This window comes from Channa argus, chromosome 9 (genome assembly GCF_033026475.1).
Source record: "Channa argus isolate prfri chromosome 9, Channa argus male v1.0, whole genome shotgun sequence".
Taxonomy (NCBI): Eukaryota; Metazoa; Chordata; class Actinopteri; order Anabantiformes; family Channidae; genus Channa; species Channa argus.
Genome location: NC_090205.1, coordinates 20,837,364 through 20,851,586, shown reverse-complemented (window position 1 = coordinate 20,851,586; position 14,223 = coordinate 20,837,364). Strand labels below are relative to the sequence as shown.

At 40.1% G+C, this 14,223-nt stretch overlaps 1 protein-coding gene across 9 annotated transcripts in view; it reads left to right on the top strand.

Moving 5' to 3' along the window:
- The first annotated feature begins 1,693 nt into the window (after positions 1-1,693).
- lrp1bb (low density lipoprotein receptor-related protein 1Bb) overlaps positions 1,694-14,223 on the top strand; it is a 241,578-nt gene continuing 229,048 nt past the window's right edge. For 6 of the 9 annotated variants that reach the window (XM_067516516.1, XM_067516507.1, XM_067516512.1 and 3 more), the window contains exon 1: positions 1,695-2,170. In XM_067516516.1, the coding sequence (XP_067372617.1) occupies positions 1,909-2,170 (262 nt within the window). In that variant the 5' untranslated portion in view covers positions 1,695-1,908. Of the gene's footprint in view, positions 2,171-14,223 lie in introns of all 9 variants that reach the window. The other 3 variants (XM_067516511.1, XM_067516510.1, XM_067516513.1) reach the window with 2 other exon arrangements.

Here is a 14,223-nt window from a genome sequence, read left to right as displayed (position 1 = left end):
TAATGTGAACATAGTTTTTTACATACTGTAATTGTTTCTATTTGAAGTTTTCTGTTCAGTTATTTGTTTTCTTTAATTAATGTGTCCAGTTAAATTACCTGAACTATAACCGCAGTTTTAGAATACCTGGCAAAAAGCTTGCAACCTACCTATCGTACTTCTCCATTTGACTTCAGTTTTACTTTAGTTCACTCAGGGAGATTTTCACCAGCATTTTTGCTGTTTACACTTTTCTATTTCATTCGTTGCTCTCACTTTCCTCTCCCACCATTTTTTCGTGCACCGCTCTGCCATCCTGCTTTGAGTTCTCCTACTAAACAATGGCAAGCATTCTGCTACCGAGTGCTCGTATATCTGCAAGTGCACCGACAGACAGCACTGTCACTAACACAATGACTATAGCCATAAAGAAGAATCTACAGTACATGGGCATTTTATCCGCAAACTACAATGTGACAATGATACTGTGACAATTCAAGAGATTTATATTGCACGGAGTGTCACAAAAGACACTAAAACATGAATCTCACTAAAATGTGAGACTTGTAAGGAATATGAATGTCTGTCAACAGAAATGAGTGCTCATGCAAACAATGAGCCTAAACAAATTCAGTTTTGCAAGAAAGCTACATTTTGTACTGGAGTACCAGTGGTGGTATATGTCTAATTGAGTCCACAGATGTTAGACAATAGAAATAATTTCTGCATGCCTATAACTCATCGCTTACTTGCTGTGTTTATAGAAACCAATATAAAATACACTTTCTGGGTGGTATAAAAAAGTAATACAGAATTGTGTTGAGCCATTTTACTGTGAAAATCAATTTACTTTTTAGGTTCCCTTTACCCACAGGAACATCAGAAAAACAATGTGCACACTTGCACACGTGTGCTCAATGCATAGTTCCTACAAGGTTTCATTATTTGGCATGTCAAAACCACATAGCAACCACAACCACAAAGCAAGAGATGCAAAAGTAAAGCAAAAGAAATCAGATTGCAATGGCCGACCACAGGAAAGCTGGGTATATGGAGTCATAGGGCTTTTAAGTCAATTGTTCTTGCTGTGCTTCCATTATTTTGTTTCTCCCTGTCAAAAAAAATTATCACACACATGAAGACAGGAGCATAAGTAAATGGCTTTAATGTGCTTTCCTACAAATTATTCTTCACATGAAGTTGGCTTTGCTAAACGTCTGACAATCATCACTTTTACTGAGGTTTCTTGGCAAAGTGGAACACAAAGTGGCTGCATTGTCAAGTCAAAGAACTGTTAAACAACAGCTTAAAATGATCAACTTTCACACTGTAGTGTAAGGATGGAGGACTAAGTGGTGTTGTTTTCTGTAGTCCCCGAGGTTTCTGATCTGTGCTGATATGTAACTGTGCTCTTCATGTGGATCAGTGGGTGACAGTTTGTGGTGTCCTTGAAGTGACTGAAAACAAATCCTTCAGCTCAGCACGGACTCACATTTGCTGCCCGTTTCATAAGAATTATCCGCCTCCAACTAAGTTTAAATGCACAATTGTCTTATTAGAATTATTATAAGGACACGTGATTAATTCTTTGAAACAGACAATTATCCTGCAAGTTATGGGATATATACGCACTACGGCTTAGATTACTCATTCCTCACTGCACATTCTCCGACTTTTCTTTTTTTTTGAGGACCCCTTTCTGAAACACAGACAGACACCCACTCCACTGACTGTTCAGCTACCCAATATGATTAATTTCAGGAGCTGCGCCACCTTGACGGCATTTAATCACTGAGAAACGACAGGAAACGTACTTATTCTTCATCCTTCTACACTCCCACCCCGCCTTCCCCGTGTCCCTCTGCCTCTGCCTCTCATCTCTCCTGGCGTCTCCAGTGCGTCTGTTCGCTGTACTGAGCGGCGGTTTGCATGTGTCGGGGAGCCGAGGGAGCGCTGCACTGTTCTGCGCACTGGTTCCGCTGGACATCACCGAATAACGGCGCTCGACAACCGAGTGGTGGTGGAGGGGGAGACTGGACCCGGACCAGGAGCAGGACCAGGAGAAGCACCGTGGCTCTTTATAGCCCGCTCTCCGAAAACATGTCCGAGTTTTTCCTTCTCGTCTTTCTAGCCTTATTCTCGGGATTATTTCCGTGCGCCGAGCCCTCGACAGTGTCGGACGAGGAGAAAGGTAAGGAGGAACCGGGCCGTGGGGAATGCGCAGTCCGGTGAAACTTGGCACCACGGTTAGTGCAGTCTGGTGTTAGTAGGGGAGCCAAATGTTGTGTAATTGCCTGACGTACACCTACAAATTTTTTTTTTTTCCTCACAGGGACCATTCATAAATGATAAAGAATAGTGAAAGTGATCAGTTTGGCTGCCTAATTGGAAGTCTGTATCTTTGTATTACAATTAACGATGGTCAAATGTTGGGCTGTGTGTGTCCCAGCTGATACACCACAGATAAAACCACCACCTCTGTAGAAACTCACTCAGCCTGCCCTGTGCATTTAGCACAGCTCTTGCATTTGTGCATTTTCAGGAACAATGTGAGGCACGAAAGAGCAGAGATAGGATCTGTGGCTCTGACTGCAGGCGCGCATCAGCGACACGCTACAGTGCAGCAGGTGAAGAGATCCCGGTGCCAAAGTGCACATTGTCTCTCCTCGAGCTGTAGCCTGTGTAGCTCTCCGCCGTGGGATGATCGCAGCGTCGCACAGATACGCACTTGGTAGGACTAGTTGTGCCCGGTTAACTCCACTAGTGCGGCGTGCATCCAGATGGTGATGTCGAGGTCATGTCTCGAGCAGCGTATCGATTGTTACGTGTGTGAATTTGAATTGTGTCACACAATTACGAGCATTTGTGCATCCACGATGTGTGCTGGCAGGAAGGCTTTTTCACAATCAACAGTCTTTTTTTTGGTGTCATATGGTAAAGATCATTAGGGCTACAGCTCACTTCACCTATTAGGCTCTTTTATTTCCAGAACAGAGCTCAACACAGCTCAAATTCATAGCACATATCTTTAACAGCGTCACTCAAAGAGGACTAATCAGTAAAAGTAGCATGGATACAAGTTTTTAAATTATAAGGCTCCTAAAAAAGGGAACAATTAGCAGGATACTTATACAATCAAAGTAAATGCGATAGACGCTAAAACACTTAGTTTATAGTTGAACTTATATTATGTTTTTGACATTAATTGTCTTCTAATATTTGGGTGCTTCAATAGTGTTGATATTTAATGCATTAGGGGCACAAGTGGGGCAGTTACATTAATAATTTTTAAAAACAGAAGTTAGACAAAATGAGAACATATCCACCGATTTCTTGCCTAGAAATCCCGGTTCGCCTTCTTTTTCCTTCCCCAGCATAGCAATGATTGTCAAGCCTGCTTGAGTTGTTGTGAGACCATCCCAAATGTCACCAAATGCCCTCCCCCCAACAAAGCGTGGAAGACAGGGACTTGGAGTATGCCTGGCAATCACAGTAGGCGAGAAAAACACTGTTTACCTCTCAGTGTGCATGAAATGAAAAGATGAATTTGTCCCACTCCCCGAGGAAGCCCCTGCTCTGTGAGGCAGGGGGCTGGGGAGAGAAAACACCCACCCGAAATTTTAAAGCACTGTTGGAGTTTGTCAGCATTGCAACTCCGAGCTTTATTAATGTAGAATCAAAGTGAAGAGTTTCATGCCATCATATTGTCTCCTCTGGGCTTGGAGAACGATATTTAAATCAAGACCAGAAAAGATGAGATCTTTTCCGAATTACGCTCGTGAAAAGCTGAAAGTATACACACCTTTATCTGTATCCTAAAGTTTCCTGCTCCTCTGGGCACTGAGCATAAATGAATAGCTCGCATAGCTGTGTCTAAATGGACAGTAATGATAAAAGCATTTCTTATTTCTTCCAATACCAAAGCTGGTTGTTAGCCTAATTAGTCTGAAATGAATTTGCTTTGTGTTAGCAGTGTTGTTACGTTGAATGCCAAGTAGTAAGCCCATGGTTTTCTCGGCATGAATCTGAAGCATTTCCAGAGCTCATTCATAGAATGGCATCGTCTAGCTGAAATCCTTCCACTGTGCTCCACTGCTTATCACTTGTGTCCATCTAACATTGAGCAGGGTGACCAGGCGGCACCCTGCTGATCTGACAAAACAACAGGCTTGAGGACTTCAGACACACCACAGTGCTGCCTGTTTGCTCCATATTAAGAAATAAATAAAATAAAAATACCCTTGATCTCAGATAGTGACCTAAGCGCCAGATAAGCATCATCCAGCACAAAGAGCTCGAGGCTGTTTGAAATGTATACCCCATTTAAAAGATTATAGTATAGTGGAAGACACAGATAGGTCTCTGCACTAATCGAGGGAAGGCTGCGTTTAGGAGCTAATTAAGTGAGATAGTGTCTCTGAGCCATATGTGAGTTTCTGTGCGTGTTTGCATGAACATGCGTGCACATAACACACAACATTGTCTGCTCAGGAACACTATACGATGAAGAAGTCATTCAGTGTCCGTGTGCAATGTGTTGACCAGTACAGGTTCAAGTAAAGATGACGTTAAAGGTTTTTTTGATTTTCATGATCTACATTAATTTACTAAACAAATGTTTAACATGTAAAAGCTTTGTGTTCTTAATAGCAGAACAAGCATTTTAATTGGTTTATTTAATCTGTTTATTGTGTTCTAAAGTCTGCTGTGAATGTGGAGGTCACAGAAGAAAAATCCGTCCGTTTGGGCTCTCGACTTTAAAGTTGTGCCTGATACAGGAGAGCTAAATTACGGGGAATCCAGCACTTTTAGAACTGAAGCTGTACAACGAGGGCTACATGTCCGAGTGTTTCCAACTATGCTGCACTGCTTTTGACCCTTCGTGTAAAAATGTGCCTTTCTACATTGTCTAATGTTAAGGTTTTTATTAGATTTTTATTAGGTTTTTATTTTTGTTATTCCTATACTGTAGCAGTGTCCCACAATCCTACATAAAACAGGCCAAATGTTTTGCACAACACACCAGAACTAATTAATGACTTCCTGTACAAATACTAGCTGCCACTAATAATATTGATAAATCTTTCTTAGGAACAAATGTCCTGAGCCTTCAGAGTTAAAAGATACCCTGATTCAGTTGAACCACCGTGAAATCAAAGCCCTACTATTGCTGTTACAGCAAGGAGCATCATGTTACAATTCAGGGATTTGGGCATTAATAATCTCTGACGTCTCCACTCTTCTATCTATAACTCTGCTTCCTTAGTGCAGCTGAGTTAAACAAATCTTCACTCTGTCACCATTGTATGCTTACGCATTTAATAGATCGCTTGGAAGCAGGAAATTGGTCACTAAATTGCAGTTGGACATGATTAATTGCAACGAAATGGAGAATATGCAAATCACTTTCTTTTTGAAGCACAAAACCAAAAGCCCTACAGTTATGCTGACCCAGAGGTCTTTTTCAAACAGTCACAATAAAAAGTGAGTTGGTGTTGATCAGGATCAGGATCAGGATGTTGTTTTTACTGGAGAACTGCTGGGTTGTTGACCAGTTGAATTTAAAAGGGCAGACTAAATTCTGTTTTCATAGCTGTTTTATGTCTGTTGCTGGAAAATATTAACAGAAAACGAGCTCGCCGGCTGCAAGGCCTCCTTTGTAGCTAGAACTTCTGTCCACATCCTGTTCTGACATGGCAGCAAATGTGTCCGCCTCAGCAAAAGGTGATCCTGAGGATGGAATTATGGCCCAAGTTCACTCGGCCAGTCTGTTTTCACCCAGTAACTAAAGAAACCAATATAGGGTTCCAGTTGAAGCTGGTTTTGGAAAAGTAAAGAAAGTAAATGCAGACGATGGTAAGAAGGAGAGGGTGGCCTGAATAGGAGGGGAAGCGGTCAGCACGGGAAGAGAGGAAGTCAGCAGCGCAAAAACCTTGAAGTGGCCACTGGCTGATGTTTTCATTGGTATCGTTAAAACTGCACTTCAAGTGTATTTTATTGTGTTACTTCATGAGTCTCTCCGGCTGAAAAACCAGATGAGTCATCAGAACAACCCGTCAGCTTCAAACATGTGGAAAGGGTCAACTTCAGATTGCACATGGGCAGATTAAGCAGCTTGTGCAACCAAACTTCAATGTTTAATTTTTTCCCAGAAGTACTTTAAACATCATACTAGTCTTTACTGCTCTTCTGAGGTTTGTCTGAGGCAAGTGCTTGGGCAGCACTCTTTGTGGGATTGCATGCACTCTTTTATGTGCTATGAAAAGACATTAAAGCAGCTGACACATCTATCCGGTGATGTCAGCTAAGTGTTGCTATCATTGAGCTCTTACATCTTTCTTAGGGCACAGCTGAAGTTTGGCCTCAAGCTATGGGAGGCAGCAGTGAACCAGCCCCCACACGTCTCATTATAGAGTGCAATGGTGGTGGAGCTTACTCCTCTAAAACAAAGTTATCGAATGAAGCCATTGGATTTTGATAGTGTCACCTTCAATATTACCTTGCACATTCTTAATGGGCTACAATTGAATCAGCAATTGGATCGTCTGACGTTGTCAAATCCATTGGCTGTAAATTGACTTGTGGCATTGATTACCAATAGAAGGAGGAGCAACAATCTCGGCCCATGTGATCTATCTGTGTTGTTGTTCAGGACAGACTTAATTACGCGGGTGGCGTGGAGTTTCATATTAGATGTTACATAATTTAAATTGTGAATAATGAATCAATAACTCAGAGAAGCCTAATCTTGCAAACGTTGAATTCAAGAGCTGGGCTGAGTTGTATACTGAACTGGCTGCTGGGTTAAAAAAAGGAAGAAGGAAATAAAATTAGATAAATTATTAATGGAGCAAAGCATAACTGTTTTATTGCCAAATATGCTAATGAAGATAGGGTTTATAAGGGCTGTGGTGAGATAAACCACTTAGCTTGAGTTGAATATGAGGTCATTTGTGGGAAAGCATCGTAAAATGAAAAATACGGATGATGAAAGGTGAAAGAGAACAACCTAAGCACACGCAGAAGCAGAACATCTGCTAAAACACAGACGTAAAAAACTTAATCGACATATAATCCACTTATGGCTTGATAGTAACTGTTAAAGTTGCAAGTTGTGTACAAAGTGAGGCCTGGATTGAGCAAATGTGTTTCAGGAAGTGTCTCGAAATGGACGGGAAATGTCTCCAAAGTCTGTTTTTAGGTTTGAAAGAATGAAGAGATCGCTGCATGGAGGCAGCACCTGAGGAGATGCTCCGTGCACAACGCTGTGTTCTCAGCAGGTGCGGACGGCCAGTGCAGCAGCAGTGGATCTTTGGCTCTGTCGATCATACTGTGGCTCTCACCTAATTCCTCCATTCTGTTTAGAGTGGCCTGAAGCTATTGAAACTTTCAGCTTGTTTATTCAGCTTTTGACCATTTGTTCAATGTATACAGTTTTCTACACGTCAAACATTTATCCAAATAATACTAGCAGAGTAGGGGCCTGTTACTACAGAGGTTGTTGCCATGGGAATAGGTGATGTAGAAATAGAGCTGGGGCTGACTTCCGTATTTTATAGTTTAATATTACACTTGACTGACTAGTGCTTTATCACACATACCGGTTGTCTATCTTTGCTAACATAGCTCCTTTGATGAATGGCTGGCATGCTCTGACTGACCTGAGTTGTTCGCTCAAATCCCCTAAGTTACAAAATGACACAGAAACACTAGTTTTGAGAGTCATCAAAGTCAAGACAATAAAGCCCACCGGTAATTTTTCAAAGAGCGGTCATTTTCTGTCCTCATGAAGTTGTGTACCCCTCACCCAGCATGAGGAGTTTGCCTATTGCTGTTGTTTGGCATGCTCATTTCCAAATATAAAACTAAAAAACATGGAGATCCCAATTTTCTTTCTTTCTTTTTTTTTTTTCATTCATCCCTTTGTGGGGGTGGAGATTAGAGAAAGTGTCCTAGTGGTATCCAGTTACAGCAGAAATACTTTTACATGAGTAGAGATGCAGATGGGTGGTTTTCTTGTGCTACTGTACCACTTTGTGATTAAAAGTCACTAGCTTAAATATGTTTTAGACAAAAGAAGTGTAGCAAAGAGTATTTTACTGAATATTGGGACCCTTCAGAAATGATTGACTGACCAAATAAATTGTGAACAAAGGGCAGATGCTCAGACGAACTGGATATTGCAGGCGGCCCATGACCAATTAGCAGGTCAGAAGTGCTGGTGTTGAGCCCCGAGTGGCAACGGCGGTGGCCAGAAGACCATAGTGAGGGCTGCTGAAGCCTAGTTGGGGACTCTCTCTCCCAGCTGCCACCTGGCACAGACTGAGAGCTCAGGGCCCCATCATGCAGACTTGGCTCAGGAAACCAGAACAGGGGAGGGATTCATCCGTCCCCCAACAAGCTTCATTCAGTGGACAAACCTAAGCCCAGTTGGTGATGCTGTGCTTGTGCCCTTCTTAGAAGAGAAACTGGTGCATGGCACAATTAGGAAATATTGAACCATTAATGTGTTACATTTTAATTTAAAAGCCATCATTTGTGTTTATGAATGTAAAATTAAAATGTGTATGGGTAAACAGGTAACCACAGATCTGGATCTACCTTCTCTTTTGGCTGATTAGTCATCCTCACAAGCTATTACATCTGAAGGAGCTGCACATAGTTTAGCTATTTACCAGATTAAGAACAAACTGTTTGAAATGACTAAAGATCAAGGCAGTGTAGTGTGTGACATATTTACAGGAGGGACACTCCATCAAAGGTAATTTATTCTCTAATCTTACCAAATTCACCATAGCCTATATGTGCTGTGCTTACAAATATGTAACCACACACATCCATAAATTAAGCTTTTGTGCAATGAGAATCCATGCAGTCCAGTGAAGTGAGATGGAAGATAGGAAGAGAATGATCTGCATCGTTTTTAATGCCAGTGTGAAAGGCAACAAGTGGCTTTATCAAATGTGCAGCCAATATATTGTCATGTGTTATTTATTCTTGTGGGCTGCGTGAGTCTTATTCTTTCAAGTAAATGTGGAGAAGTCTTTGTCCGAGCCTGACAGTGCACTTAAAGAGGGTTTTAGGCCTAAAATATTTGTGAGATTGCCAATATGGATGAATAATTTAATGCACTTTCATGGCATAGTGCATGAATTGAAAATCAAAGATAGATGCTGCCCCAACCTACACCTGCAGCAAAAACACAATTCAGTCTGAACAGCTGCGATACTTTTGGCCCACGAGGATTGAGTTCAGTCTTATGGCAGCACTATCACTGAGTTACTTTGTGTTAAAATTAGATTGCCAAATACATCACCACCAGCTGTCATCAATCTGATTCAGTATGATTCCCTAACATGCTTCCGAGCTTCTATTGATCTCTGGTCCCCCCCCCCCCCCCCCCCCACGTCTCCCACCGCACTCCCCCACCGCCCCTCTCACGCACTCTTAGACTAGGAGTCCTATTAACTGCATTCCCATCAATCACAGTTCACCCATGTTTGTTTGTAGAAGTCTTTGATACGATTAGAGCAGTGGCTCATGCTACATGGTTTTCTGCCGTTGCATTTCTCGTGTCGGCTGATTTGAAATGCATGCAGTCACTCCCTTCCAGCTTCTGTGATTTGCCTCACTGCTCCGTAGCAGAGACCAGAGATTAAGCACTTGGACCTCAAACATTTCGACTGTCACAGGTATCTCCTACTACTTGATACCTGATAAGGGTCACAACAAACCCCAGAGAAATAAAAAGAGGCCCCCGGACTTACTCAGATTTAATATGTTTCTCAGCAGATTGCTCTGATTGCTTCTGTGGCCTTGCACATGTAAACAATTGAAGATTATAGCCGACAATATTTAACAATATTTGAAAGACTTTTCTTATAAATTTTTTCTTCCATTTCTCAGTCTCATCCTGCCTGCCTTTACATGCAAACACCATTATTAACCATAATGGTGGCTATAAATAAGTTGTGCCCTTTGTGTTTCATTCAAAATTAATTTCAAAGAAGAACTCTCCCTGATACTTTTTACTCATATTAGAAAAGTTATTTAATACAGAAGCCAACAAGAATAAGAATTTAACAACAGGTTTGGAAATCTTTCTACAGAGACCTGCATTCACTTTGTTCTACTATTCTCCATTTACAATGTATTACATTGTCTGTGCAATACAAGCACTTCCAACAGAGGTATTGTAACACGGAACAGGTAATCATGGTATTAATGGTATTAATATTTTTGTATTAGTACCACTGAACAAATGATAATTATTTCACTTTCTCCACATTTAATAACCAACAGTCATAAAATCAGTTTTATATTATATTATTTATCTGTATTACAAAATGTAAAACTGAAATCTCTCATGAGGAATTCAGCCTCCTTGTGTCCTGTTTACTTCTTTATGTGTCTAAAACTTGATTTAAGTCCATGTGTGGCAAATCAAATTGAAGGGCATACACCCATGTTTAAAAGGCACCATAAGTCATTCTGCATGTAAGGACAAAATTAATGTGTAGCTCTTCACACAGATCAATAGGCAATTCTTACTAGTCAAAATGTAATTACAGATATATATTTAATTGTGATTATGACTTGTAACTGTAGTTGTGTTAAATGGCAGTTTGACAAGTTGTAAATAAATTGTAGATATCTGTAATAACAATTTTGTCATCCTATTAAATGGCGAGTGCAATGACATCCGTTTGGATGGATGGTCGGGAAAGTGAACAGTCGAAATGCAATTGCAGATACAGTATCTTAAAGTGTTATTGTTACTAGTCAAAATGCAACTTTAGATATTGTGAGTTATAATTATGACCAGTCAAAATGTTATTTTAGATATCTGGTAGATTATTAGAGCAAGACCGTCATATTCTTTTTTTTTTGTCCATTTTTTTGGTGGGTATATATATATATATATATATATATATATTATATACAGCGTACCTTTACAAGATATCCATAATATCTTTGCATAGTATATATCTTAAAATTCTCTTTAACTAGTCCAAACTCAGATTTAAGATATCTTCAATTGAATTTTGACTTTAATATAGTAGCTTTAGATGGTGCACCTGACCAGAACTTCTGAAAACCCATTCAAAACCCCACTGAGATTTCCACCATAGCTAATAACTAAGAATCCAGCATTGAAACACAACTGTTTCAGTAATATGTTATATATCTTACTAGGTGTGTTAAGATAAATATAATAGTTTTTTTCTAAAACAATCTAATCATTTATCCAATAACTAGTTTTGTAGTTGCCTTTTAAGAACACCATGTTCCATGAGCCTCAGGCAATCGCATCACGACTTGACAAAAGGAGAGAGCCCAAGTGCGATTGGATGGACAGGTCATTTATTTCAGCTTTGTTTACCTGTGTATTTCGCTTTCTCTGTAGAAATACTTTGGTTTGTTGGCTCTCTGTGGACACGTATAGACCCAAGAAAATAGGTTGGAAGTGCAAAAATATGTTGGATATGCTATAGCTAGATTTATTTAAATAAGAGCTTATTGCTTGTGTGGCACATCTCAGTCAGCCAGTATTAAAGTAGGGTCTGAATTCTTTTGTAAATAGACATTACTGAAGATGATGTGTTGAAATGCCTTTGATCTGAATAAATCTTAGCTCATTTAGTTACAGTGTGGATAATGACCTTTACAGTATGTTAGTGGGTCACTGACTGGGGTGAAGAAACATCTGAGAATTTGATCACTTTAAATACAACACAGCAATTGTGCTCAGTTGTGCTGTTTTCAAAAACTTTGTATTTCTGACCAGATTTGTATGTAGAGTGACCAAAACATAATTCAAACTTTGACTTGTTTTATGGAATTCAGTATGTATTTTCTGGAGTACAGGTGGTTTGTGTTTAGCTGGGATGCAGGTAAGGTTAGTACTGTAGGTGGCCATGCCGTCTGTCATCACTCTGTCATCACACAGTGTCGAGTTTTTATTGTTTTAATATTCACTCATCTGTTTGCTCTGTCTTTTTTTTTCTTCTCCCCCTTGTGTTCTTTTCATCTCTGCCCAAGGAATTAAAAGCCTATAGTGGATAAAAATCAAAGGCATAATTCTAGTAAAGTGACTTTTACAGTTGGGCAGGGCCAAGTGAACAAAAGACAGCACGGACAAATGCTATTAAAGGTATTTTAGGGAAATATTAAAGTGATGAAAAAGTGCAGCATCATCATGACAAGGTTTGATCCCTGTCAAGGGATAAAACTTTTTCTGATCTATTTTTCCAGGCTGAAGTGACATTTATGTTGATGTGCAATATGCAAGGGCACTTGTTCAAAACAACAGATTGCATGAGGGTTGTTTGGCAACATAGGTGTTATCTGTTGTAATGATTGGTGTTCCATGCATGCTTCCTTTGATGTTAACATTTCTAAGTAACCCATATTGATGTCTAAATAGTGGCTCTGCTGGAGCTTTCCTTAGGAAAGAAAAAGTTTGATGTTTAATGAACCTTTGTCAACTTTGATTATTGTAGCTTTTGAAGCCAACGATGGAGAGTCTTTCATAATCTAGCTGCGGAGTGTACACCCCAGCAGAGACACCACATCTGTTCTAATCATTAGAGAATTACTTTATCCTCATTACTCAGGACATGGCAATGGAGAAAATAGAGTGTACTTAACTAGAAAGTAAAGTGAGAGACTTCACAGGTAGACAGCCAAGCCTAACACATTTGTGTCAGTTTCCGTTTGTGACTTTTTTGGTGTAAAGGTTTCTTTTGTTACCTGTCATATTGGAGAGGATGTGTTTACAGCATAACACGCATTATGATAACAATGTGGTTTTACAAAATTCTAATTACAAAAGTAAACATGGGAAATAGTGAAAAATAGATCAAAGAAATAAAAACTCATCAGGCCTAAATAAAGCTAGCATGACATACAACCAAATAATTAATTTGAAAACAGAACAGAAGAAGAAGCTTGAGTTAAACAGCTGCATTTCAGCCACAGCCACAGAAAACCAACATCTGTTTTGTCTGAACGGGACAATTTTCCTGTAAAATACAAAAGTTATTAAAGAGGAGGCTCGTGAAACTGATGCTACTGCTGTTGCTGCAACCAGTCATGTGTGTGATGTGTGATATGCCTGCACCCACAGAGGTTTACTTTGACCCAAAAGAAGGAATTCAAAGCTGTGCCTAATGGTGAACTTGACTAGTGTTACAGAGTGCTGATTTAGTGGTGATTGTTCTTAAACTGTTTCTTATGCTTGGCTCAATCAGATGTACAGCAATTACATTTTGCCCCCAGTTGTTAACCTCTGAGATTGTGCAACAATTAAGAAGGACCTGTCTTGTGCCTGAATGTTGTGAGACACTGTAATGACAGTAATTGCCTATGTGACTTTTTCCCCTAATCTCTTATGCAGAGGTAGAAATTACCTGACAAGTGGCTTCTATAACTGAGTGACCTCTCCTGAGATGCAGCTCAACAAAGCAGCCTATTAACTGTGTTGACAACTGTGTCTTCTTGTCAGGAGTGTCAGCTCTTTTCTGTGAAGCTCCTTAAAAGTGACTACAATACATTAAAACTAAATCTATTCTAAAAATAAACTGGCTTACGAAAAAAAAACGCTCTTCAAGGGGCTGTCATCACCATTTGTGCCAAGTATGACATGGCAGTTCTTGTTTTCAGATGCTCTGCTTTTGCCCTTAGTATTGTTCAGCTCACCAACATTTTCATGTCTGACACAAATTTACCTCAGTGCTCCGATTCATCATTCATAGCAGGCGGTCAAGACAAGGCAGATCTGCTCGCCAAAATCTTTGATGTAGTAACTGCAATCTAGAAATGAAGTCAGTGGAGACATTTCGAGGCAGAGTGTGTCTTCTTTTTTTATTTTTTTCTTCGAGTGCACAACTTTTTTCGATTTCTCTGCCATCATGCCAGGCTCCCTGACACAGTTATCGGAGGTCAGGCTGCAGCATCTGTCTAACCCGGTCTCTCCTCACACAGGACATGTTGCTTACCTCAGGGGCTAAGGAAGACTTGGGTGATGTCTTTCCTAGATTTTTACTTTTGAGACATACCTTAGACCTGGAAAATGGCTAAATAATGTTGTAATTTCAATCACAAATAGCAATGCTCGGATTTGACACAATAAATCCACACTGGCAGCACTTTAGACCGTAATAAATGGACTGGGATCAGTCAGATGTGACCAATCTTCAGTAAATAATATCTTTCTGGTAAATAGGAAACCAGAACCACACA